Below are 24,659 nucleotides of genomic sequence, written 5' to 3' on the forward strand. Positions count from 1 at the left end.
TAGAAAACCTTGTTTTTATTCAACCAAAACTTGCCCCCAAGTCAGGAATTCATAAATAACTCCCTGATTTGGGGGCACTGAGAGCAACATCCAAGGGGTTGGGGAGCAACATGTTGCTCCCGAGCCACTGGTTGGGGATCACTGCCATAGACAGTCACTATTAAAGTGGACCTGTCACCCAGACATAAAAAGCTGTATAATAAAAGATCTTTTCAAATTAAACATGAAACCCAAATTCATTTTTATATTAACACATCCATGCCCATTATAAAAGCATTTAAAAACCCCAGCTGTCAATCATATATTGCCTGCCCCGCCTCTATGCCTTAAGCATAGAGGCAGGGCAGACAATAACTTTAGCTTTCCGTTCAGCACTACCTAGATGTCACTGCACTGCTCACTTTTCCCCTCCCTCATCATCTAATTGTGTAGCCAGTGGGCATCTGGTCCCCCATTCTGGCACATAAACAAGATTTTGGCATGATACACAGCTTGCCTTCATAACTGTCCACAAAATGGCACCTGCCTGCTTGCTGTGATTGAGTAATTCCAAGACGGAAGGAAACAAGGTTTATATTATTTATATAGCGTAAGTAAAGTTTATTTTGCTTAACTAACAATATAGAAAATAATCTGGAGTTATGTCTTAGGGTGACAGGTACCCTTTAAGTGGGCTGGTGGGTGGCAATTTGTACCATTTGTGTTCTTAAAATGCCAAGGCCTATCTAAAATCCCAGTCCAGACCATCTTATATTAACACATGGCACTTAATATTTTTCCCTTGTGTTCATAATAGGACTAACACCTTGTTAGAGAAGGTGGCTTCTGCTGTGGAACAATCTGCATTCTACGGTGCATTGTGGGGAAGTCTTCTCACCAGTCCTGCAGTGAGATTACCTGGCATCACCTATGTGCTCTCACACCTTAACAGAAAGCTTTCTATGGAAGATCAGCTTTATATCATTGGCAGTGATATTGAATTAATGGTAACCCTTCTTGACTTCTTTTGGCAAAGGAAAATTCCAAATTTGCTTAACTGAATTTGATTTTCCATGAGGTAAAATTGTCCCTTTAACTGAAAGAACAACAGTATAAATGTTCAGTAGAGCAAACAGAAAATTTGACTACAAGCAAACTCTCCTCATTTTTGCTTTACATATAATTACTTTTTATCTGTTTGTTGCAATCTTTCTTCTTTGCTTGTTTTTGATTATAGAGTTTGCCACAATCTCCAGTAATCCAGTAATATTCATGGACTCTTGCTTTATGCTAAATGCTTGTATTTTACAGCTTAATGGCTTATACACTGATCTATTATTTTACATAAACAATTCTATTGAGACATGCATCTCAAATATATAAATACATATTTAGGAGTTTCAGTTGTTAAGTACGTTCATATTTAGTTTATGTAAATGAAAATATTTACTTTTTGGATTTCAGGTAGAAGCTGTGAGCACATCTGTACAGGACTCCAGTGTGCTTGTTCAAAGGAGTACGCTAGACCTTATCCTCTTCTGCTTTCCTTTCCATATGAGCCAGGTATCAGCTGTAGACTTTTTCTAATAACATTTTCTTCGCTGCTTTAGCTCCTTTGTTCATATAATCTCAGTGTCCTAAGTATAGTAATCTAGAGCAGCGCTGTCCAACTAGGGGCCTATGGGCTGGATGAGGCCCACTATTGTAACATTATTTTATTTTATTCCAGCTCTTGAACTTTGAAACATTACTGAAGCATAGAGTCTTAGATTCTGCTTTGTCTCTTGTACCCCATAAAAAGCAAATTACCTTACGGTTGCTGTATTAAAATACATTACATGGTTATTTTCAATAAAAGCTCCACTACCCACTTAAGTTGTTTCCCATTGTCAATGTAATGTATTGTGAATAGCCTACATGGGTAGTTATCTCCCAGAAATGCATACCAATGTATTTTTGATAATGAAAGAAAAATGCGAGGTAGCAAGTAACAGGCAAGATGAAACCATATATATAGGAGGAGGAGGTTCATATTGGTCCAGTAAATTATATTCCTGGTCTAAATGGCTAATGCTTACTTTTCCCTTCCAAGGTATTATATTATATTATTGTATTATATTATATTCCAGGTCTAAATGCTTACCTTTCCCTTCCACTAATATTTAAGTAATGTTTCTCTTCCTTCCGGAAATATCCCCCCCATGCGCTTTTTTGAGTACTTAACATTACAATAATGTGACAAAAGAGTCCACAAATGTAGTACATAGATGTGTGTTAAGGAGTCAAATTCCACGTACTCCAACTTGTCTTGAAAACTCGCAGTATCAGGAGAGTTTCTTAGGCAATGCTATAATTTATTGTGAACAGTTAAGACATTTTTGGTAAAGCTCAACACATTAGAAGGTATTTTAATGAACATTTATTATTACAGCACTGTTTAGGTAAAGCAGTCCCTTTTGATAGTGTTAACATTTTTTTTTCTTAACCTGTAGGCAACCCGTCCTGACATGATCCGTATCTTGTCAGCTGCACTGCGTGTGGTATTACGTAGAGACATGTCTTTGAATCGGAGACTTTATGCTTGGCTCCTTGGTATGTTGATAATAATTTTCTGATTTTTTTTGTGTAAATTCTATTTTTTGTAATTCTTTAGTAAATAACAGCGTTCTTGCTAAAACTGGTGTTTTTCTTGCTTTCATTATGGGCACTCCAAATCTGGTGAGTTATTAGAACCCATTGCCTTTTTTATTTTGAGTTAAAAATTGGAAGATATACACCTGATTTTATCACCTTGTTATTTTACTCAAAGGGTTTGATAACAATGGTACTGCTGTAGGACCAAGAAGCTCAAGGCAAAGCAATCCCGAGGAACATGCCACTCACTATTTTAATACATTCTCCAAGGAGCTCCTAGTACAGGTTGGTACTGTGCCACTTCTGCTGGGTTTTTATACCTGTGTCAAGAAAGGCAAACAGGGAACTTCTGTTTACCACCAATATAAAAAACAATGGACTAGTGCGAATGTTATTTGACGCATTTGGTGAGCACTTCCTCAGAGATTGGTTACTTATGCCTCCCCCTGACATTGGAACTGCTGCACTGAATTTTGATGAGTGAGTTTGTCACTACAAACTTGAAAGTGCGATTTTATCACTTAATACATTTATGTGAATGTATTACACCAGGAAACGCATCTTTTTTTTCCATTTACTTTGCACATTAATATATGTTCCTCTACAAATGTGATTAAGAAACATTCATGCTATAAATGTTCCCAGACCAGTAAAGGTGTTAAAGGAATATTTTAAGGGGATTTTCATTTTTTAAGAGTATATAAAGATAATAATTCCCAAACAGAGAAAAAGCATTTATGTGTGGGACACATGCATCTTCAAAGTAAGCATGTATTTGTACCACCTTCAGTATTGACAGTTATATATTACTGCTGCAAAATATATCTATACTGTTTCATTATTATAATTTTTCTTTATATGGTTCCAACATATTCTGCAGTGTGTTAGAGAAATAAAACACCATTAAAAAGCAGTCCCTACTTCAGTGACACATGCAATTTAAATTCCAACATTCACACACAATATGGCTAGTTTTATAAGGAGCCAATAAACCTACTTTTTATTTGTAAAAAAAATTACCAAGCTTTACTTTATGCTGTTGATTCTCTGAATTTCTAGGAGCTCCTATGATTTATAGCTGCTGCTAACTTTAATAAATACTGTAGTAATTATTTCTTTTTGTTCTTGTTGTAGGCTATGGTAGGAATATTACAAGGAAAAGAAATGAGCAGAGAGAGCGCCCCTGTGCAAGACTTAAAGCCATTCCGAATTCTCATAAGTCTATTGGACAAGCCTGAGCTAGGTGAATGCTTTTTAGTATTTAAGCTGCTGGGCAATAGGTTACTCCAGCTAACAAAGTTTTGGGGGTTCTTTCCCCTTAATCACAGATTTTCCATACCTTATATAACCAGTGTGAATGATTTGATTGGTCTAATACGGTTTGTATAGGAAACACGGAAGTCATGGCTTTATGTTGTTAAGTCATTAGGCATTGAGGCATTGGTTATAATAGTAACATTCTTATCGTGATACTGACTTTTTTTATGGTATATAGCCATTGGGAGTGGATGCTTATAAGTTAGCTCCTTTTTCTAGAATCTATTTTTAATTTTTATCTATTGAAAACCTGATATACAGTTGGCATACCCAAAAGTCAAGTATCTGTGTTTATGTTTAGGGCCAGCAATCTTGGAAGATGTACTAATAGAAGTGTTCAGGACCTTGTACACACAGTGCAAAGCAGAACTTGATCTTCAGGCTCAGACACCCTTTAGCAAGGACCCAGTGCAGTTAAGTAGGTGAGTACTCGGGGCAGACAGAAGTTGATTTTTGTGATTTATACCATTTAGTCATTTGGAGAGGGGGAGTACAAACTGAAGAAAACATGTGTTTTCTTGGCTTTAGTGAATGCATGTTAGAGATTTCCAGGTAACAATACACACAGGCACACCTTGGAAGCCTCTCTCCCTTAAAGGACAAGGAAAGTCAAAATCTATTAAGCACACTATTAAATAATACTACTATTGCTGTGTAAAAACGCTATATTTCTGGCTTACCTAATGAAAGATTTACAGAGATACAAATACTAGAAACTACATACTTGTTTCAGTGAACGGCGCCGCCATCTTGTCCAGCATGTCTGTATGGGCTGAAAAGCACAAGCCAGCCGGCTCACAAACCAGCACCCTCCTCCGATCGAATCAGCTGCCGTTCACCAACCCCACCCCCCCATCCCTTCCGATCGCCTCTGCAGCTGCCTGCCGCCTTACCCCCCGCTCCGATCGCATCAGCTGCTCAACCAACCCCCCCATCCGATCGCCTCAGCAGCTGCCTGCCGCCTCACACAACCCACCCCACTCCGATCACATCAGCTGCCGGCTCACCAACCCCCCCCCCCCCCCGATTCCTGAATCTGCCCCCCCCCCCGGCTCTCCCCCCCCCCCTTCTGATCCCCGCACCTGCCGTCTGTGTGCATGTCACTGAATTTAGCAGAAGGCTTGGATTAAAATCTCCTACCACAGGCGTGTCTTAGCAATACAAGTGGCACAGGAAGGGGTTAAAGAGCAGGGGTTAAATAGCAGGAATCCCAGCAGCACCAACCCCCCCCCCCCCCACCACTTACCGCTCCTCGCTCTCCTGCGGCTCCGTCACCATGGCAACCAGACGCTCCTGCTGTGTGCGCATGCGCCGCCTACAGTAACAAGTCGCCAAGTCTGGGAAGGAGCGATGCATTATGGGAATCTTCTCTACACTGCTCAGCGTTTTTTTTTCCTGTTTGGCTTCTGATCTTCTAAACAGGTGAAATATATGGAGACTTAAGGGCACTATTGAGACAACTGAAGGTATGCCTGCAGCTTGAGATTAACTCTTTACTAGCCTTTCCTTCTCCTTTAATAAACTGGTGCACAGCGTTGTACCTTGGTATGGGACAAACCAACCATGGCACATGGATGCAATTCTCCGTATTTAAGTTTAAGAATAACTTGGTGGAACCTCCTATACAGAGGCTGCTCTTACACCAAAAAAGCAACCCGACTTATGAAAGAAGTAGTATGGGCCTGGAATATGGGCTAAATTCAAAATTAAATACATATATAAAGATATATTCAAGGAAGGGAAACTGCTGGACTTCCAGGCCCTAAAATCCAAATTTAATTTACCAAATAGGATGCTTTTCTGATATCTACAACTGAGACACTCTCAATTCCAAGGAACAACTGTAGAAAACTTCCCCTCTCGAATAGAAGAGCAAGCACATAACTACACATGTGCCAAGGCCCTCTCACACTCCTATGCCCTTCTGCTACTGGCTAAGGATACCCAATTAAACAAACTTTACAATAAATGTCAAATAGATATACCTGACATGAACAAACAGCAATGGAAGGAAACGCTTGAATCAGTCTTTCAACAGGTACTAATCTGTCCCTAGAGGCCACTATAATATAATTTTTTACATAGGGCATACATCACACCCAAAGTACTAGCAAAGATGTCTCCTTTCCAAGTAGATGAATGCCCCCGCTGCCAACAATCCCAAGCAGAATTCATTCACATGGTTTGGACATGTAACAAAATAGAAAGATTCTGGACAGCGGTGGCAGTCTACATATCCTATTTAATCAGTACCCCTAGTACGGTAACTCCCTCTGGAATTCTACAAAACCAAATCACCGATCTAGCCTCAACAATTGCTGAAAGAGCTCTCATCTCTATCCTGCTTGCATATGCTCGAAAATCTATAACAATGGAATGGAAAGCATATTCAGCCCCATCCACAAAGTTCTGGGAAAACCAAGTTAGCCGAGCAATGCCCACATACAGATTACTGGAAAATCTGGTCCCCATGGCTAGACAAACACAATATGGAAGTTTAACACCACCCCAACTATAGCACATCCTAATATCTCAAATAAAAAACAAGGGCTGAACTGCCCCCCTCACAGATCTAAATTCTTTCCATCCCCTCACCTTCGAAGTTTTAACAAATAAGTGGAGGCAATGACCAGTTTTTTGTTTGAATTAATTTAGTGGTTAAAGTTAGCATCATTAAAGCACAAAAATAGTGAAACACAGATGCACAGGGTATGTAATAATATAATGAGAATCACCAATAATCACCAATAACTATCTGCTTTGTTTTATAGGATTTCTCTTTTGATGTCCTGATTGAAAACTTTGTCTGTAATCTACCTCTCATTAAACTCTATGGTTAAAAAAAAAAAAAAAAATGGTGCAGTTGTTCCATACTACATTTATAAGCTGCTTTTGCACATGCATTTAAAAATCTGTAGTATATCAGTTCCCACAACATTCCAGTATGAAAGCCCTCAAACCAGGCCATACAGCAGCTTACAAAATATATGCTTAATATATGCAGTTTTAATCTCATGGTACGTTGGCAAAAACCAGTCTCCTTTATGTTCTGTTGTATGTTTTCTATAAAGTGAAAGGGCTATAAATTAATGTTGGAAATTACAGTTGCTTCTTTATATTTTTTTTAAAGTAAACTAAGGGAAAACAAGAGGACTGCCGAGTTGATAAAAACAGCAAACCTCTTGTTTAACTCATTTGAACCTTATTACATGTGGGATTACATCGCTCGTTGGTTTGAAGAATGCTGCAGGTCAGTATAGTCCTTTTATTTTGTATCTATTTTTGTTTATTGGGCCTGTGAACATTTAGATCTATCTAGGAAAGTTGCCTAGATAGCAACAACCATTGTGCTGTTATGTTTTTTGTTTGTGGCTTCTATAAAGCAGGGTCTTAAAGGAACAGTAACACCAAAAAATTAAAGAGTTTTAAAGTAAATTAAATATAATGTACTGTTGCCTTGCACTGGTAAAAGTTGTGTGTTTGCTACAGTAACTCTACTATAGTTTATATATAATAAGTTGCGGGGGCAGCCATTCAAGCTGGAAAAAAGGAGAAAAGGCACAGGTTACATAGCAGATAACGGATAAGCTCTGTAGGATACAATAGTGTTTTATCTGTTATCTGCTAAGTGCCTGTGCCTTTTCTCCTTTGAATGGCTGCCCCCATGGCTACACAGCTGCATTCTTTATAAAAACCATAGTAGTGTTTCTGAGGCAAACATACCAGTTGTACCAGTGCAGGGCAGCAGTACATTATATTGGAATCTCTTTAATACACTTGAATTTTTTGGTGTTACTGTTCCTTTAATGTAAACCTACACAGGAAGCCATTTTCTGGTTTCAGCCAGTCTGCTTCCAGAGGAAACCAGTGCTTTTAGGTCTTCCACCTTGGGTGGGGCTGGTCTATGACAGCAATACTATAGCTGGTTAAAGGTACTGTATTCCTTCTAAAACCATTTAAGAGTGAAATTATTTTTTAAAGGCTTTTAGGGTTTAGAGCTTTCACCTCTACCACAGCCTCTTGAACCTGTGGGCTAGTCCAAACAAGGTTTTGTATTTTTTTTTTTTTTTTTTTTTTTAAATATTATTTGTATTTTTATTTTATCTGATGTGCAAGAGGGTAGATGTAGGGCAGTGATGCCCAACCAGTGGCTCAAGAGCAAGACATTGCTCTCGAGCCACTGGTTGGGGATGTTGCTCTCACTGCCCCCAAACCAGGTAGTTCTTTTTAAATTCATAACTTGGTGGCAAGTTTTGGTTGACTAACAATAAGATTTTCTACCAAATAAAACCACCTGTAAGCTGATAGTGTGCATAGAGGCTACCTAATAGCCAATCTAAGCCCTTATTTGGCACCTACATTAACTTTAGTGATGCTTGGGTTGCTCTCCAAATCTTTTTACATTTGCATGTGTCTCACAGGTAAGAATGGTTGGGGACCCCTGATGTAGGGAGAAGTTACTTTTTCTGTTTATTTTAATGTTTTACTGGCTTCCATTACAGAATTAAGCAAACAAGAGCTTTATTGTATTGTGATTAGCTGTTTAACAGACTTCTGTTTTGTTTTCATATTTACTGAATCTTAGGAGGACTTTGCACTCCAGGATACAGACCCCAGGTGGTGACAGTAGCAAGCCTGAGTTACCACTTATCAATTTTTGCTTGTTGGTGGACTTCTTGTTGGATATAGTGTCCTTGGTAAGAGCCTTACTACGTATATCACTGAACATAAACTAAACATGCATCATTGTTGTTTATTTTAAATATGTGTAAAAACCTACATTCACATTGGCCTTCTAGTAGGAAGTAGTAAATTGCTAGCCTATTACTTGTGCGGAAGAAATTATTGCTGTGACAGTTATTTTAGTGTTGTGTTTTGTGTCCTGCTAGTAATGAACTAATCTGGTTTGATTTTATCCTCCGAATGCCAAAACACTTAACCTTCAGTATTTCATAATTTCTGACTGAGACAACGTCCTCAAATAATGTCAGTGTTGCTATGTACATTTTGATCAAACATAAAATTATGACAATAAAAGCAGACACCATCCCTAAAGCTGTTATAAACATATAACTCTCAACAAAAGAAATGTTAATGAGTGTCTATTAAATTTACTTCAGCTCTTATATAGGATTGATTATAGATCCACCATAAAAATAATCTTATTGCCCATACCATGGATTGATACATTCACGTTTTTTCCTTCTTCTTCCTCTGTGTACTAAAATATCTGCTTGATCTGTTCCCATTTGCCTTTCTGTTTCTTATATCTATTGCCTCCCTTTTCTGAAGCCGACTAGAAGTATGAGAGTGATTTGTCAGGTACTGTATGAACGTCTTATTATTCCCCAGTTGGTTTTGTCCCATCAAATCCTTTTTCTTTATTGAAAATTTGTTTATAGATAACAAGTGTCACACTTGTTTGTTTGTCCTGTATAATAAATGTGTTGGCATTTCACTCCACATTATAACCAAGCACATGTAAGAAAGCAGATCTTAATGGACTCCACTATTCTCTGCTGTCTAACATAGAAGCCGGTATCTTTAATTTCATCTTTAACTAGTTCTTTTTTACACTTCACCATATTAAGGAACTGCATGGAATTTTTTTTCACCTCTACTTTTAAATCACAAACCTGAGTTCTGTTGGGTACATAATATACAGTCTTCTGAAGAAATCATTTCAACAGTTATAAACACTGATAAACAAAAATAAAGAACCCTATGTTCAGCAATTCATTGCACTCGAGGGTTAGTCAACTTAACATGTACTCAGTGGTGTTTTCAGTAACCATTAAACCATAAATACTGCTACCTTTGTATAGGAGGCATACATAGAAATACAGACCGAGCACCTGCCTCAGCTTCTCCTGAGGATGATTTCAGCACTGACAAGCCATCTTCAAGCTCTGGACCTGAAAGAACTCGAAGACTCACTGAGGCTTTGTTCCAAAATCCTCAGCAAGGTTCAGCCTCCTCTTTTATCTCCTGGGGTGGATGGTTCTGTACATTTTCCAGGTGGACAAAACAGCTACTGCAAAGAGAAAGATGAAAGAAAGGTAATTATATATTTTTTTTAATTGGGGTTTGATGTATGTTGAATATACTCTTGTGTTCTGATCCATAAACAGCACTAATTAAAAATGGCTGAAGGGGCTATTCTCTACACTTAAATGGTTCCTGGTTTAGATTGATTTAAAGGACCCTACCCCTAATATGAAGAAGGGGAATTCAGGAATAGTTTTGCAAAATTTGTTCCCTGTTATTGTTGGAAGTAGATGTAAGAACTCTGGCCCTAGGGGCCCTAATCTCCTAGCCATACTGAAAATATATTAGGTTAAAATGTCCCTAAAAATAAGTACTGCAACATCTTTCCACTTTGCAAAATATAGGCGTTTATGTGTATGGCCTGGTGCTGTGGTACTGTTTTTCCCTGTACTTGCTTTAATGGTTATTGAAATTCAACAAAATGGACCTTAAAAATGATTGCGGGTTATCTTTTAAACAGCAAAGAAAACTAGACTGAGGTTCTTTTGCAGAAGATCTTGTGTACTGTACATTAATAGCAGGGAGAGATCCCTGTCACACACTGTAGTATATACATTGTTATGGTCAATAAAATTTAAAACGGAGAAGCAGAAATTTAACTTATATTGTAATGGCCATTTGTTTTATTATCATAAACACTTGGGTTGTTAACTATACTTTCAAACAAAATACAAACAGTGATTGCAACAGTGCCTAAACTCTTTTTTAATTATCTCAACACTCATAAAGGGGCGGTTATTTTTTTTCCTAGTGATATTTGGCTTAATTTAAGTGGTTAGCATTGGGTAGCTCTGAGGCACTGAAAAAATCCCTATTGCTATATTGTTTGCTCACTTTGTTTATTCTCACAATTCTTTTCTTTCACGTTTCTTTCAAAGCTGTCCCCTGTTACCTCAGAAAACACAGGTGATGTGTTTGAAGATGGAGAGAACCCGCCGAGCAGTCGGTCGTCAGAAAGTGGCTTTACTGAGTTTGTGCAGTACCAAGCTGACAGAGCTGATGACATTGACAATGAGGGCCAAGGTGCAGCTGGTCTGCCCTTAGGTAGTACTTCATCAGAGGCTGAAACTGTATCTACTATTGGGTCTGAGGAGACACTTATTCTGCCCCTGTGTTTAAGCCCTCAGAGGATAGCAGCTCGCAGCATTAAACCCACACAAAAGACTGCCATGCAGGGTTGCTTAGAGTATTTCCAGCAGTTTTTGACAAGACTTTTCACCTTGTACATTATTCCCAAGAGTCCTGTTACTATGGAAGTTATAAATGTCGGTGACTTCGCTGGAGCTTATGCAGACAGTACTAAGTGGCAAACTCCAATGCAGGAGAATCCTAAAGAAAAGAAAACTAACAGGCCACTTTCCCCAAAAGAATACCGCCCTGCCTTTATTGCTGCATGCCAGCTATTTCTTGAATGTTCAAGCTTCCCTGTTTACATTGCAGAAGGCAGTCAAGCATCAGAGATTCATGCAAGTATGGCTAACACAGGTAACAGACTCTGTTGTGAGACTGATGGTTCAGGCAAATGAAAGGCTCTGTATCACTAAGAAAAGCCATAGATATGTGGTTGGACAGTGCAAAGCATATTAAGTTAAGCTCAGTACAGGTATGGGACCTGTTATTCAGAATTCTTGGGACCTGGGGTTTTATGTATAAGGGATCTTTCTGTAATTTGGATTTCCATAACTTAAAGGAGAAGAAAAGGCTAAGTCACTTGGGGGTGCCAAAATGTTAGGCACCCCCAAGTGACTTAGATCGCTTACCTTTTACCCCAGGCTGGTGCCCCTCTACGAAGAGAACAGCACCAGCCCGGGGTAGCAGCGAGCGCTTCCTACTTCCTATTCGCTTGCGCGCGCATGCGCAGTAGAGTGAAAAGCCTAGCATTTTGGCACCCCCAAGTGACTTAGCCTTTCCTTCTCCTTTAAGTCTACTAAAAATCATTTAAATATTGAATAAACTGTATAGGCTTGTTTTGCCTCCAATAAAGATTGATTATATCTTAGTTGGGATCAAGTACAAGGTACTGTTTTTTAATTACAGAGAAAATGAAAATAATTTTTAAAAATTAGAATTATCTGCTTATAATGGAGTCTATGGGAGATGGCCTTTCCATAATCTGGAACTTTCTGGATATCTGGTTTCCAGATAAGGGATCCCATACCTGGACTTAGTACTGTTCATCTGTAATCATTTTTTCCACAAAAAAAAGCTAAATTTTAGGCTTGTTGCCCTTTATCGTGGAAATAGAACCCAGTCATGTAGTGGGGATTCACAGAATTAAGCGATTGCTATTGTACATTTCAAAAGTTACACTTTTTTTATACACATTTTAAAGGAGCCACTTATATAATGCATCTTTCCTGCTAGAGTCAGCCAATACTTTTGTTCTTAAACTAACCCACATGGCCTGATTAATAGTCATGTTTGCAGAGAGCAAAGACCCACCATTCTGTCCTCCACACACAAAGCTTCACACTCTCTACTAAAACTGCCCTATATGGTTTGCAGGCCCAGCATCCCATTACACACCTACCATATCCTGGCCAGGGGTAGACCTTATCCCTTTTTCTTCCAGACACCACACTGTAAACCTTTTCATACACTAGAAAGTGACATGTTTCAGTACATTTATTGATCAAACAGACAGGGGTTACCATATATAATATGTAATATATAACTGCTTACTTTCAGAAACCATAGGTAATAATATTGCTACAAGGATGTGTTGATAAGTAAGTTGCTGCAAATGCTCTTGCATTTATTTTATGCTCTCTTGTGAAAAATCTGATATTCATTTTATAGTACTTAGTACAATATGATTGAACATAGAAAGGTGAGAGCAAAAACTGACCAATGGGATATGTAGTTTACTCTGTTACTCATCTATGTAAAAGTTATATTTTTGTTTTTGGTTCCCGTAATACCCTTCCAATTTCTTTGTGTGTAAAAAAAACAGATTGTGAGCAGGTCCAGCCTCCTCTCTGGCTCCAGACACTTATGAACGCATGTAACATGGCACAAGACTTCAGCATTCAGAGTGTGGCCATCTCTCTTGTCATGGACCTGGTGGGGCTTACACAGTCAGTGGCAGTTGTTGCAGGAGAGAACTCCAGCAGTCTGGAACCTTCCCAACCTTTAAGCCCTAACCAAGGGCGAGTGTCTGTTGTTATCAGGCCACCGCTTACTGAAGGCAATTTAAGATACATTGCAGAGAAAACAGATTTTTTTAAGGTAGGGATGGGCATACACTTTTCAGTGTTATCATCTGCTATCTGCTCATTTGTCTAAAATCTTTCTGATTTGCCTTTGATTTCTAGTTTTTTTTAATGTACTTTTATGGAAACTGTGCTTTCCAAGCTACTTTGTAGTTTATAAACTTTCTGCAAGATTATAAGAATCATAAGAATAAAGCAGTGACATGTTTATTAACTGTCATACAAATTTCCTTTTGAAATTGGAATTGAAATATAATTTTGAATATCCTTGTACAGCCCTTTTATATGAATGTATGTTTCACCCACCATATATAGCACGTGGCTTTAACTCTGTGGGAGCAGTTAGGAGATCAGACTCCCAAACACCATCAAAGAAGCGTGGAACTTTTCTACCAGCTGCACAGCTTAGTACCCTCTTCTAGTATATGTGAAGATGTCATCAGCCAGCAGTTAACACACAAGGACAAGGTATTTCTAATAAAAGTGCACCTAGTGTGCAACCTTATCATAAAAATGTTATAATTTGTTTTGAAATGTTTCAAATGGACATTTTGAATGAGGCATCTCAAAGACAAGGGAGTACAGCATAAAACATAATTGAATTAAATGTTGTTTAGTGTATTATACTGGCAATGTAAATTTTTGTACGCTTTTATCCACTCTCTTTAATTTATTTTGTATCTTTATAGAAAATAAGAATGGAAGCTCATGGAAGATTTGCAGTTCTCTGGCACCTGACCCGTGACTTGCATATAAACAAAACCTCATCTTATGGACGCACTTTTGACAGGTCTGTCATGTACTGTCAACAATAAACATAACTATAAAGACCGAAAACCCAGTGGCTGTTGATAGACAAGCAATTTAGAACCCAATACACTTTCCGTACACATGCACATAGTTCCATGTGTACTTAATTTGGTAAATGGATATATTCCATTGGTTTAAATCGAATTACAGCAACTGTATTAAGTCAGCTCACCCCATTTTCACACACAAAGCCAAGGGTTTGCTAGTTTCCAGAAAGGTCTAAGATCTGATCATTTTATATGCTTTGTTTTTTAGGTCATTATTTATTATGCTTGACAGTCTAAACAGTTTGGATGGCTGTACGTCATCTGTTGCGCAAGCCTGGCTAAATCAAGTGCTCCAGAGACATGATATTGCAAGAGTTCTTGAGCCTCTTCTGCTGTTGCTTCTTCATCCGAAGACACAACGGGTATCTGTGCAAAGGGTGCAAGCAGAGCGGCATTGGAGCAAGTCCCTTCGATACCTTGAAGATAACAGGAACAACTGTCTTAGAATATTTACCAGCAGTGATGGTATGTGCAGTTTCACCCCAACTGTTCATACTTGTGTATAGCAGGGTGTTGTATAGCAGAGTGTGTTGTACTGTTTTAGCCATAAATCAAAACCAGAATGTATGTAATAACTTTTAATGGATAATTTAGTAGATTATAAAACAGGACTACTTAGGTCTATGCTTCAGGTGTGGTATAAACACTTTTGAAAGTAGGCTCCTAATTACCCACATTGGAAAACTATTGTTGTGCATTGTGTGTGTTTTATATTGCTTTCAGTATAAGTTCATGCTTATAATGATAATATTTTAGACTATGCTTATTGTTTTTTTTATTTTTTATTTAGCATTGTCTACCTCCCGGGAAAGTACAGGACAAGTGGCATCAAAACGAGGAGCCACTAATGATATGGAGACCTTCAGTCTTACAGTTAACCCTCTCAGTGACAGGCTTTCCCTTTTGAGCACCAGCAGTGAAACTATTCCAATGGGAGTGTGTGATTTTGACCTTCCAGACCAACAGACTGAGATATTGCAAAGCTCTGACTCTGGTTGCTCTCAGTCATCAGTGGGTGAAAGTGTCAACTATGATGTTGATGCAGAGAGTATATCTGCTCAAGATAACTGCCAAACCTTAGCAGAAGAACCTATTGCTGAAATTGTTCAGCAAGTTATTTTAGACTTGATATACAAAGTTCTTACAGACCTTGGTGAAGATGCTGAATCAAGTTATTCACAAGATAATCAGCAAGACACCCCGCATATCATAAATATGCCCAACTCTACTGCCAGTGCTAGGGACAATGAGGGTGAAGTAGTTCAGTTGAATGATGATGTTCTGGTAGCCAATGACCCATCTAGACTTTTATCTGTGTCTGCAGAAGTTGGCATAGAAAGCCTAGCAAATGCTATTTCTAGAAATATTTCCTCTCCATGCATCATGGGCCAACAAAACCCCACAGAGTTTAACCTTAACTTGGAATCACAAAGCAGAAAAAGAAGCCACAGCAGTATACAGTTCAATTTTATAGGAAAAGCTACTGAAAAAGACAGTTCTGCTAAAGATGTCAGCAAACAGGGTGCAAAGCCCAAGTTAAAAATGTCTAGGAGGAAAGATGAAGATAAGAAAAAAACACAGAATGAAAAGCTAAAACAGGCAAATGTTTTTTTTAGTGATGGGTTGGATTTAGAGAACTGGTACAGCTGTGGAGAAGGAGAAATTTCGGAAATTGAAAGTGATGTAGGATCTCCAGGAGTACGTAAATCTCCACATTTTAACATCCATCCTCTTTATCAGCATGTGCTGCTCTACCTTCAGCTTTATGACTCCTCAAGGACATTATATGCACTTACTGCCATTAAAGCCATATTAAAGACAAGTCCCACAGTTTTTGTAAAAGCTATTTCAACCACTAATGTTAGCAATGCTTATACCCCGCAATTGTCATTGCTTCAAAATCTTTTGGCCCGCCATCGGATATCTGTAATGGGAAAAGATTTTTATAGCAATATTCCACTGGACTCAAATCACAATTTTCGCAGTTCAATGTATATAGAAATCCTTATATCTTTATGTCTGTACTTTATGAGAAGCCACTATCCTACTCACGTAAAGGTAACGCAGCAAGATCTGATGGGTAATCGCAACATGCAAATGATGAGCATAGAAATTCTGACTCTTCTTTTCACAGAGCTTGCTAAAGTTATAGAAAGCTCTGCAAAGGGTTTCGCCAGTTTCATATCTGATATGTTATCAAAGTGCAAGGTTCAGAAAGTAATACTTCATTGCTTGTTGTCATCGATTTTTAGCGCTCAGAAGTGGCACAGTGAAAGAATGGCTGAGAAGAACATAATGGCAATAGAAGAGGGATTCTCTGAGGACAGCCTAATTAATTTCTCAGAAGATGAGTTTGACAATGGCAGCACATTGCAGTCTCAGCTTTTAAAGGTTCTTCAGAGTCTGATCATTCTGGAGCACCGTGTGCTGACAGTTCCAGAAGATAACGAAGCAGGCTTTGATTTTGTCATTACTGACTTGGAAAACATTAATCCCCAGCAGCCAATGACTTCACTTCAGTACTTGCACTCTCAACCGATCACATGCCAGGGGATGTTCCTTTGTGCTGTGATCAGGGCTTTACATCAGCATTACACGTGCAAAATGCACCCTCAGTGGATTTGCCTTATGACATCCACCTTGCCTTATATGGGGAAGGTTCTGCAAAAAGTTGTAGTTTCAGTGACTTTACAGCTTTGCAGAAATCTGGATAACTTAATTCAGCAGTACAAGTATGAAACTGGAATAACAGACTCAAGGCATGTCATTTTCATACCACTATTTTTATTACTATTGTGATTATTTAAGAAAACTCATTTAATTTCCTTTTGTGTTTTAGGCCACTTTGGATGGCATCCTTTATTCCTCCAGACATGATTCTAACTGTCTTAGAAGGAATAACAACAATAATTCACTATTGCTTGCTTGATCCATCTGCTCAGTATCACCAGGTAAAATATGAACAATTAAATTTTCTTATAATTTTGATTTTGTCTAGGGACCTAACACATTTTATTAGCTGAGTGCAAGACGAACCTTATAGAAAATTTTGGGCATGGTAAGCACCAACCTTCATGGCAAATGGAACAAGTATTATATGGTACAGGGATTACACAGCTGTTAATTCATTTGTAGGCTGCATCCAGTCCAACTTTCTACTGGGTTGTATATTTCCCCAACTAACTTTTCCTTTATATGTTGAAAATGAATTGCTACTTATTTGTAAACCAAGTTTAGTAGGTTTTGTAGTAGAAGAGATTATGCTGGCCAGTGGTGGAATCCACCAAGCAGCAGTTTTATCAAACCATTGTGAACAGCTTTATCAAACTGATCTGTTTTATAAAACCATTCTGAAGATCTACATTAGCTGTTTAATTTAGATTTCCTCAATTTTCTTATTGCCCTGACAGCTTATGGTGAGTGTGGATCAGAAGCATTTACTTGAGGCTCGCAGTGGAATGCTGTCCATCCTTCATCTGATTATGTCCTCAGTTACCTTGCTGTGGAGCGTACTGCATCAAGCTGACTCTTCAGAGAAAAACTTCACTGCTGCTTCTGCAACTGTTACCACAGTCAATCTTGGCTCTACAAAGGTTAGAGTGACAATAGGCTATATTTCACTCTGTGAAAAAGAATATAGATATAGTGGATCTGTTTTTGTTCTCATTTATGAAAGCAGATCTTGTAAGTGTGTAATTGCTGAGCATCATTGCAATGAAGGGAAATAGATATGGTGTACGAGGAATGCACTTTAGGGTGTAAGCGCTTGTGAGCAGGGCCCTCTGATCCTAGTTTTATTCTGTAACCAGTGTTTGTTATATTATTGTAAGCACCAATGACCACTTAAAGAAAGCCCTCTTAAAAGGTTTTTGTTCTTAATCCTGTATTAACTGGCCTTGGTAATCCCCTGCAAAAGTTTTTCCAGCTACTAAAATTAATTCCTTCCAGGACTGGCAATCTGTGGATTCTGGCAAATGCCAAAGGGGCTGCTGTAAGATGCCATAGACAGTCACTAATAGGCTAGTTGGTGGCTGTGTTGGCCCCTGTTTACTTGAAATTGCAGGGCCTATTTTAAGTCCCAGTCAAGGCAGATATTCAGATATTTGATAAAGTAGTTACAAGCATAATGAACACATGTGAATTAGGATGGACACAGGGTCTTTTTAATTTACATTTTCCTCATGGAGTGGTGCCACTGTCCAAAAAACTTGTTACAGCAAGCGGTTAGCCTGTAATTATCTTTTATTACACATTAGTTGTATTTCTTACAACAGTGGTAGTTATTTTCTTTATCTGTTTAGCCAGTACCATGTGTTTTCATGCCATGTTATTGTGTATATTAAGTGAAACCATGCATTAGTTTTTTTGTGTTCACTATAGAATTTACGGCAGCAGATTCTGGAGCTGTTGGGTCCAATTTCTATGAATCATGGGGTATATTTTATGGCTGCCATTGCTTTTGTTTGGAATGAAAGAAGACAGAACAAAAATTCTACTCGCACAAAGGTAAAAATATTCCTTTACTTCAACACTGTTCTACCAATCGAAGATGCATTTCAGCAGTCAGGTTTCAAAATCTATACTAAATACTGTGTAGGTTTTTAAAGAGATCCAATATATTCTGCCTAGCAGCACCTAGTATAAAATGCCTGCAAAACCATTTATTTGAAATATAAAGATAGGTGAAAGCCATCTATTATAATATAATATATATATATACACAAAGAAATAGTGACGGCACTCACAGGAATTTTCACACTAGGAGACATCAAATGAATTGTTGAAGTGAGGTTTTATTCAGTCTGACATTTCCTCAGGGACAGCAACACCATAGTGCAGTACAAACGCTTTTTAAACCCAAAAGGGTGCCAAAGTTGTTGCTAGGCAACCCCAACATACAGTGAAAGTGAAATGAAACATGTTAAGCATAAAGCAAATAAATACAAAAATTACAAAAGTTACAAAGTAACAGTCATCCCAATGGTTAAGTGACTATAGAACAGTGGTTCTCAACCTTCCTAATGCCGCGGCCCTTTAATACAGTTCCTTATGTTGTGGTGACCCCCCAACTATAAAATTATTCCTAAGACCATCGGAAATATGCGTTCTCCGATGGTCTTAGGCGACCCCTGGGAAAGGGTCATTCGACCCCCAAAGGGGTCCCGACCCACAGGTTGAGAACCACTGCTATAGAAGGAATGGGCAAGTCAAGACACATGGGCGATTATACAGAACTCCACGGACTGATCTGACAGCGCAGACCTGTCCCCTGCATGGAGCGGAGCCACAGGGTATAGTCATAGATCCCCCCTGTCCCTCGCACACTTACTTTATTAGCAACTTGGGAGCCTGGACAGCCACAATGTGCATGTAGCAAAACCCCGCAGCGATCTGTATTAGGAGCGCCCTCCGACGCGCTCCCCCGGTTGCTAAGCAACCCACCAGCGGTGAGTGGACGCGATGGTCCCGCGTGCATCGGCAATCCACCGTTTAGTCAGGGGTCACCAGTAGTGATGGCACTTTAGGAGTAACTGATTCTCAGGCGATCAAGGACATTGCGGTCCTCATTGCAGAGGCCAGATGTCCGTGTATGCCCAACAAAATATTTTTACTCCAAGCCCAAAGCCACCTTATATAAAGGTGGAGGCACATCTGGGGTAACATTGCCTATTGCACCACTCACATGGGGGATAAAGGGGGTATACAGGGTAAATGTGGCCCTCCGCAGGGCATCACAGTTCGGGAGGGGATCAGAGTCTCATTGGGTATAGGTGGACTAACAGCGCATATCATGTGTCCCCCATTTTTTTATTTGATGGTTTTGTGTGCAAATTCTTGTGTGTGCTGTCACCACAACAAATATTTATGTCCACAAAGTCAAAAGCACTCACGGCAAGATAGCAATTAAAAAAAAGTAAAAAATGTATTATTCCATACTTGTATTTGGAGCATGGAATGTGTAAGAATGTTGCATTAATATTTTTAAAATAATTTTTATTTTTATACATTTTCTGGTGAACTATGTGGTTTGAGTGCCTACCCTGTTTTTGGTATATATAAATGGATTTCTGCTTCACATGGGGGTCTGGTGCACATTGGCCACATTTTACATTTGTTGAGTATGTTGCCTTACCTTTGCTTGTTTGTGGTATATGTATCATTTTACATGGATTTGGTTGTTTAGGAATGTGCTTAGTATCTAACTGCAGTTTCTATATTCAGGTTATACCATCTGCTAGTGACGAGCAGCTTTTGTTGGTGGAACTGGTTCGCTCTATTAGTGTGATGAGGACCGAAACAGTGATACAGACTGTGAAAGAAGTATTAAAGCAGCCACCGGCCATTGCTAAAGACAAGGTATTTAAATGTACTAATACTGAGAAAAGCTGCAGTAACATGGCATTTACTAGTCATGAAAAGTAGCTGCTACTAAGTAGCTCCATATGTCTTCGCCCTTACTATAAGAGAGTATACAAACTTCATAGAACTTTAGTGAGTCAGGATAAAGTCATGTCTATAAAAAGTTGTAGCCTAGTATATACAACTCAGTTTACATTTAACTCTACTGCTATACAGATGCTTTAACATTTACTATGAAGTTTATGTATCTGTTTTACTTTTAAATCTTTTAGAAGCATCTCTCACTTGAGGTCTGCATGCTACAGTTCTTTTATGCCTATGTTCAAAGGTAAGCCAGATGTATTTGTAATGATGTAATAAATGGAGGTGTAAAAGTCACACAAAACTAAATAGGTTAGAAAATTGCAAGGGTTGAACCTGATTTTTGCATTTGGCATGTGCCTGCATTAATGTGTGTGTGAACTCATAGGCACTAAGGTGAAAGGCGAACTGCCTATTAGAACCAATTGGTATAACTACAGGAATAGGATGCATTATCTGGAAAGCTGTTATTCAGAAAGTTCCGAATTACAGAAAGGCCATCTCCTATAGACTCCATTTTAAACAAATGATTATAATTTTTAGAAATGATTTCCTTTTTCTCTGTATGTTAAAACAGTACCTTGTACCTGATCCCAACTAAGATGTAATTAGTCCTGTGATTTTTTTTTTTTTTTAAAAGTTTTCTTATATCACATATACTGTATATACATTGGGGGGTATATTTAAACAAAGAGTGTAGTTACATGGTTACAAGCACTGGGAAAGCAGTATCTTTCCTTATATAATCCTCTAGAGCAGTGCTGTCCAACTTCTGTTGTACCGAGGGCCGGAATGTTTCCGACCTACGTGGTGGAGGGCCGATAATGGAAGCCAGTTTTGACCACTCCCCTTTTTGAAACCGCACCTACTTGAAACCACACCCACGTTATCACATGACCATAGCCATATTAATGGTTGTAGTACAGCAAAAACCTGCCATACTCTGCCTTCCCTACCCTGCCTGTGTGTGCCATACTCTGCCTTCCCTACCCTGCCTGTGTGTGCCATACTCTGCCTGCCCTACCCTGCCTGTGTGTGCCATACTCTGCCTGCCCTACCCTGCCTGTGTGTGCCATACTCTGCCTGCCCTACCCTGCCTGTGTGTGCCATACTCTGCTTGCCCTATGATGCCTGTGTGTATGGCACACACAGGCAGCCTACAGTGACACAATGCTGGCATTGCTCCTACAGTCTGCACTGTATATTAAAAAACTATATATTAAAAAACTTTTTAATTGAAGTACCACCGCAGTATATGTTCTTTTTGTAGTTTGCAGGGATTATTTGTGGGTTTCTACTGCTCCTGAGGTGTGAACAGGGGAACAATGGGGGTGATTACAGCCTGAGCCTGAGGTGTGAACAATGCAGAGATTAAAAAGTGTGAACAACACAAGGGATTACATATTTAAACAATACAGGGGGATTACAGCCTGAATCTGAAGTGAGAACCATGCGGGGGGGGGGGCAGTTAATCTCAGTACTGATACCATTTAAAGTTTACACAAGAGTAAGCCATCAAAGCAGCCAGACAGGTGGGGGGCCACGGCCCGCGGGCCGCCAGTTGGACAGAACTGCTCTAGAGGGTATGAAAAAGGAATAAAAGAAACAAGCCAGTAAAGTCTGTTTTCTATATTATCACAGAAATCTCGTAGGCGGCTGTGCCAGGGGATTCCCTGCCAAAGTTTTAGTCTAGTGTTCTATGCTGCCTGCTTGAAACGCAAGTCAGAGCAGACATTATAAAAACATTTAACTGAATTTCTGTTAATGTCTCTTGAATGGTACAGTTGAGGCACAAATAAACACACTGCTGCAGCAATTTAATAAATAGTGTAAGATTTACTGGCTATCTAGTTGATACGCACAATTGGGTGTACTACTTACCTGTAATTAAAGTACTGAGTCTCTAACATCATGGAGTCCCCTGTTATATGAAGTTACAAAATAAATAAAGCTAATTATGGACCATAGTCATTTACTGATTAAGAAAAAAAATCACTTGTATACTGGGCATGCATTATCCTATAGCAGATGCAGCAACAAGCTGATGATTACCTTTAATGTATATATATGTTAATTTCTATTATCATTATTTACATCTGTTGGTTATTTTCTAGAATTCCAGTCTCCAATCTTGTCGATAGTTGGGCTTCTTTTCTTGTGCTTCTGAAGGATTCTATTCAGCTTAATATTCCAGCACCAGGACAGTTTCTTATACTTGGGTATGGTAACAGATTCTTACATCTAATTTAAATTGCAACATTTATTTTTTAAAACTGAAAAGAGGAAAGTAGTTCAGAAACTGTACAAAATATAGTACAGAGCAACATACAAACAAAACAAAACAAAATATATTTCTTTAAAAAGCTCATTTAACATGATACCTTTCTTCATCCAATCAGTGGTCAATTAGTGACTGCTTGTTGCTTACAGAAGGCCCTGCCATTAATAATCTGTGCACGTCTTTTTTTAGGGCTATGTCACATGTCAAAACTAATTGTGTTCTTCCTTTAGGGATAAATGTGACTAACATACCACCAGAAATAGCAGTAAATGTAAATTGCTGGGATTAAAATAAACTTAAGCAATTATTACCAATATTACTACCAATATTAGTATTTGCATACTAATATGTTCTTGCTTTTAGTTTAACACGTATAGTACAAGTATAAACATGCTTTGGTTACATAACAATTTCTTATTCTTTTTAGTGTTCTAAACGAGTTTATCATGAAAAACCCAACCCTGGAGAACAAGAAAGACCAGAGGGATTTACAGGTAGGGTGAGGTCATTGTAGAGCACTGTAAGCAGCACTTTGTTAGCTAGAAGACTTCATAAAAGTATTACTAGATAATACCCACTTATTTTCTATGTTTGCATTAAAGGAGAAGGGAAGGCTAATAAAGAGTTAATGCTGCAGGCATACCTTCAGTTGTCTCAACAGTGCCCTTAAGTCTCCTCATATTTCTCCCATTCAGATGATCAGAAGCCAAACAGGAAGAAAAAATGCTGAGCTGTGTAAAGAAAGTTCCCATAATGCCTCACTCCTGCACTGAGACCCAGACCAAGTGTACATGCTCAGTTAGTTAGACTATGAGTCAGCTTCCTGCTGATTGGCTCAGATCCACATTCCTTGGGGGGGAGTGAGTTCTTAGTATTCTTGAGGGAGGGGGGAGCAGGAGAGAGCAGAAAGCAGAGAGCTGCGTGTCTCTGGCAACAACTAATCTTTTGACAGAAAACCCAGTGCAGCGTTTCTGTGAGTGCTTATGGCTGTATTTACATAGACCTTTCTGATACAGTTCACTTCGTTTTTACCTTTCTTTCTCCTTTAATGAATTCACTGGTACAGTGATACAAATACAAGATAACCATGCATTATATCTTTGCAAGTTACAAAAAAGAAGAGAGTCGTAAATCTACATTTTTGACCCTTTGTAGCTAATTTAAACTAAATGTCACAGACTACCGTATTTGCTGTTAATGAGTACACATTTTCAGTGAAATCTCCTCATCCTTTATTTTTAATCTTCCTGCTTTCTCTCCTCCTACAAACCTATACTAGGCCATCACCTTTATTTAAAAGCACCATAAGTACCCTGTGGGCCACCATTATAGTGTTTAAAAACGTGTGCACATTTTGCTTAGTTTGCTACTGCCTATATAGGCTGCACTGTCTCGAGCTGACTATTCCACCCTACTGTAAGGGCTCTGGCACACGGGGGAGATTAGTCGCCCACGATAAAACTCCCTGTTCGCGGGCGACTAATCTCCCCGAGTTGCCTACCCCTGCCATCCCACCGGCGAACATGTAAGTCGCCGGCGGGATGGCATAAGCGGCGGGGCGATTTCCGGATTTCCGCCGCGTTTGCCATCCCGCCGGCGACTTACATGTTCGTGTGCCAGAGCCCTAAAGGGCTGTGATTCTATTGCAGAGCTTAGCAGGAAATCCATGTTTACTTGTTTCATTATAGGATGTAACTCACAAAATAGTAGATGCCATTGGAGCAATTGCTGGTTCGTCCTTGGAGCAGACTACATGGCTAAGAAGAAATCTGGAAGTCAAGCCGTCCCCCAGGATTACTGTAGATGGGACCAATCTAGAATCTGATGTTGAAGGTAGATTTATTTTTGTTCATGTTCCATAACATTGTGAATAAGCTTATGTCTTTTAGG

The 24,659-nt window shown here is 38.9% G+C and overlaps 1 protein-coding gene across 7 annotated transcripts in view; it reads left to right on the top strand.

The window, feature by feature from the left end:
* The window catches only part of dop1a (DOP1 leucine zipper like protein A), a 46,880-nt gene that overhangs the window by 12,703 nt on the left and 9,518 nt on the right, over positions 1 to 24,659 (top strand). For 5 of the 7 annotated variants that reach the window (NM_001375275.1, XM_031901708.1, XM_031901712.1 and 2 more), the window contains 24 exon segments: positions 797 to 986; positions 1,444 to 1,542; positions 2,472 to 2,571; positions 2,789 to 2,898; positions 3,748 to 3,856; positions 4,232 to 4,352; positions 7,061 to 7,180; positions 8,516 to 8,627; positions 9,223 to 9,252; positions 9,756 to 9,989; positions 10,857 to 11,463; positions 12,932 to 13,206; positions 13,506 to 13,658; positions 13,880 to 13,980; positions 14,256 to 14,512; positions 14,838 to 16,806; positions 16,887 to 16,998; positions 17,458 to 17,640; positions 18,428 to 18,553; positions 20,270 to 20,404; positions 20,680 to 20,735; positions 22,603 to 22,707; positions 23,197 to 23,263; positions 24,458 to 24,602. In NM_001375275.1, coding sequence (NP_001362204.1) covers positions 797 to 986; positions 1,444 to 1,542; positions 2,472 to 2,571; positions 2,789 to 2,898; positions 3,748 to 3,856; positions 4,232 to 4,352; positions 7,061 to 7,180; positions 8,516 to 8,627; positions 9,223 to 9,252; positions 9,756 to 9,989; positions 10,857 to 11,463; positions 12,932 to 13,206; positions 13,506 to 13,658; positions 13,880 to 13,980; positions 14,256 to 14,512; positions 14,838 to 16,806; positions 16,887 to 16,998; positions 17,458 to 17,640; positions 18,428 to 18,553; positions 20,270 to 20,404; positions 20,680 to 20,735; positions 22,603 to 22,707; positions 23,197 to 23,263; positions 24,458 to 24,602 — 5,516 coding nt within the window. 7 annotated transcript variants of the gene reach the window in all.

This window comes from Xenopus tropicalis, chromosome 5, assembly GCF_000004195.4.
Source record: "Xenopus tropicalis strain Nigerian chromosome 5, UCB_Xtro_10.0, whole genome shotgun sequence".
Taxonomy (NCBI): Eukaryota; Metazoa; Chordata; class Amphibia; order Anura; family Pipidae; genus Xenopus; species Xenopus tropicalis.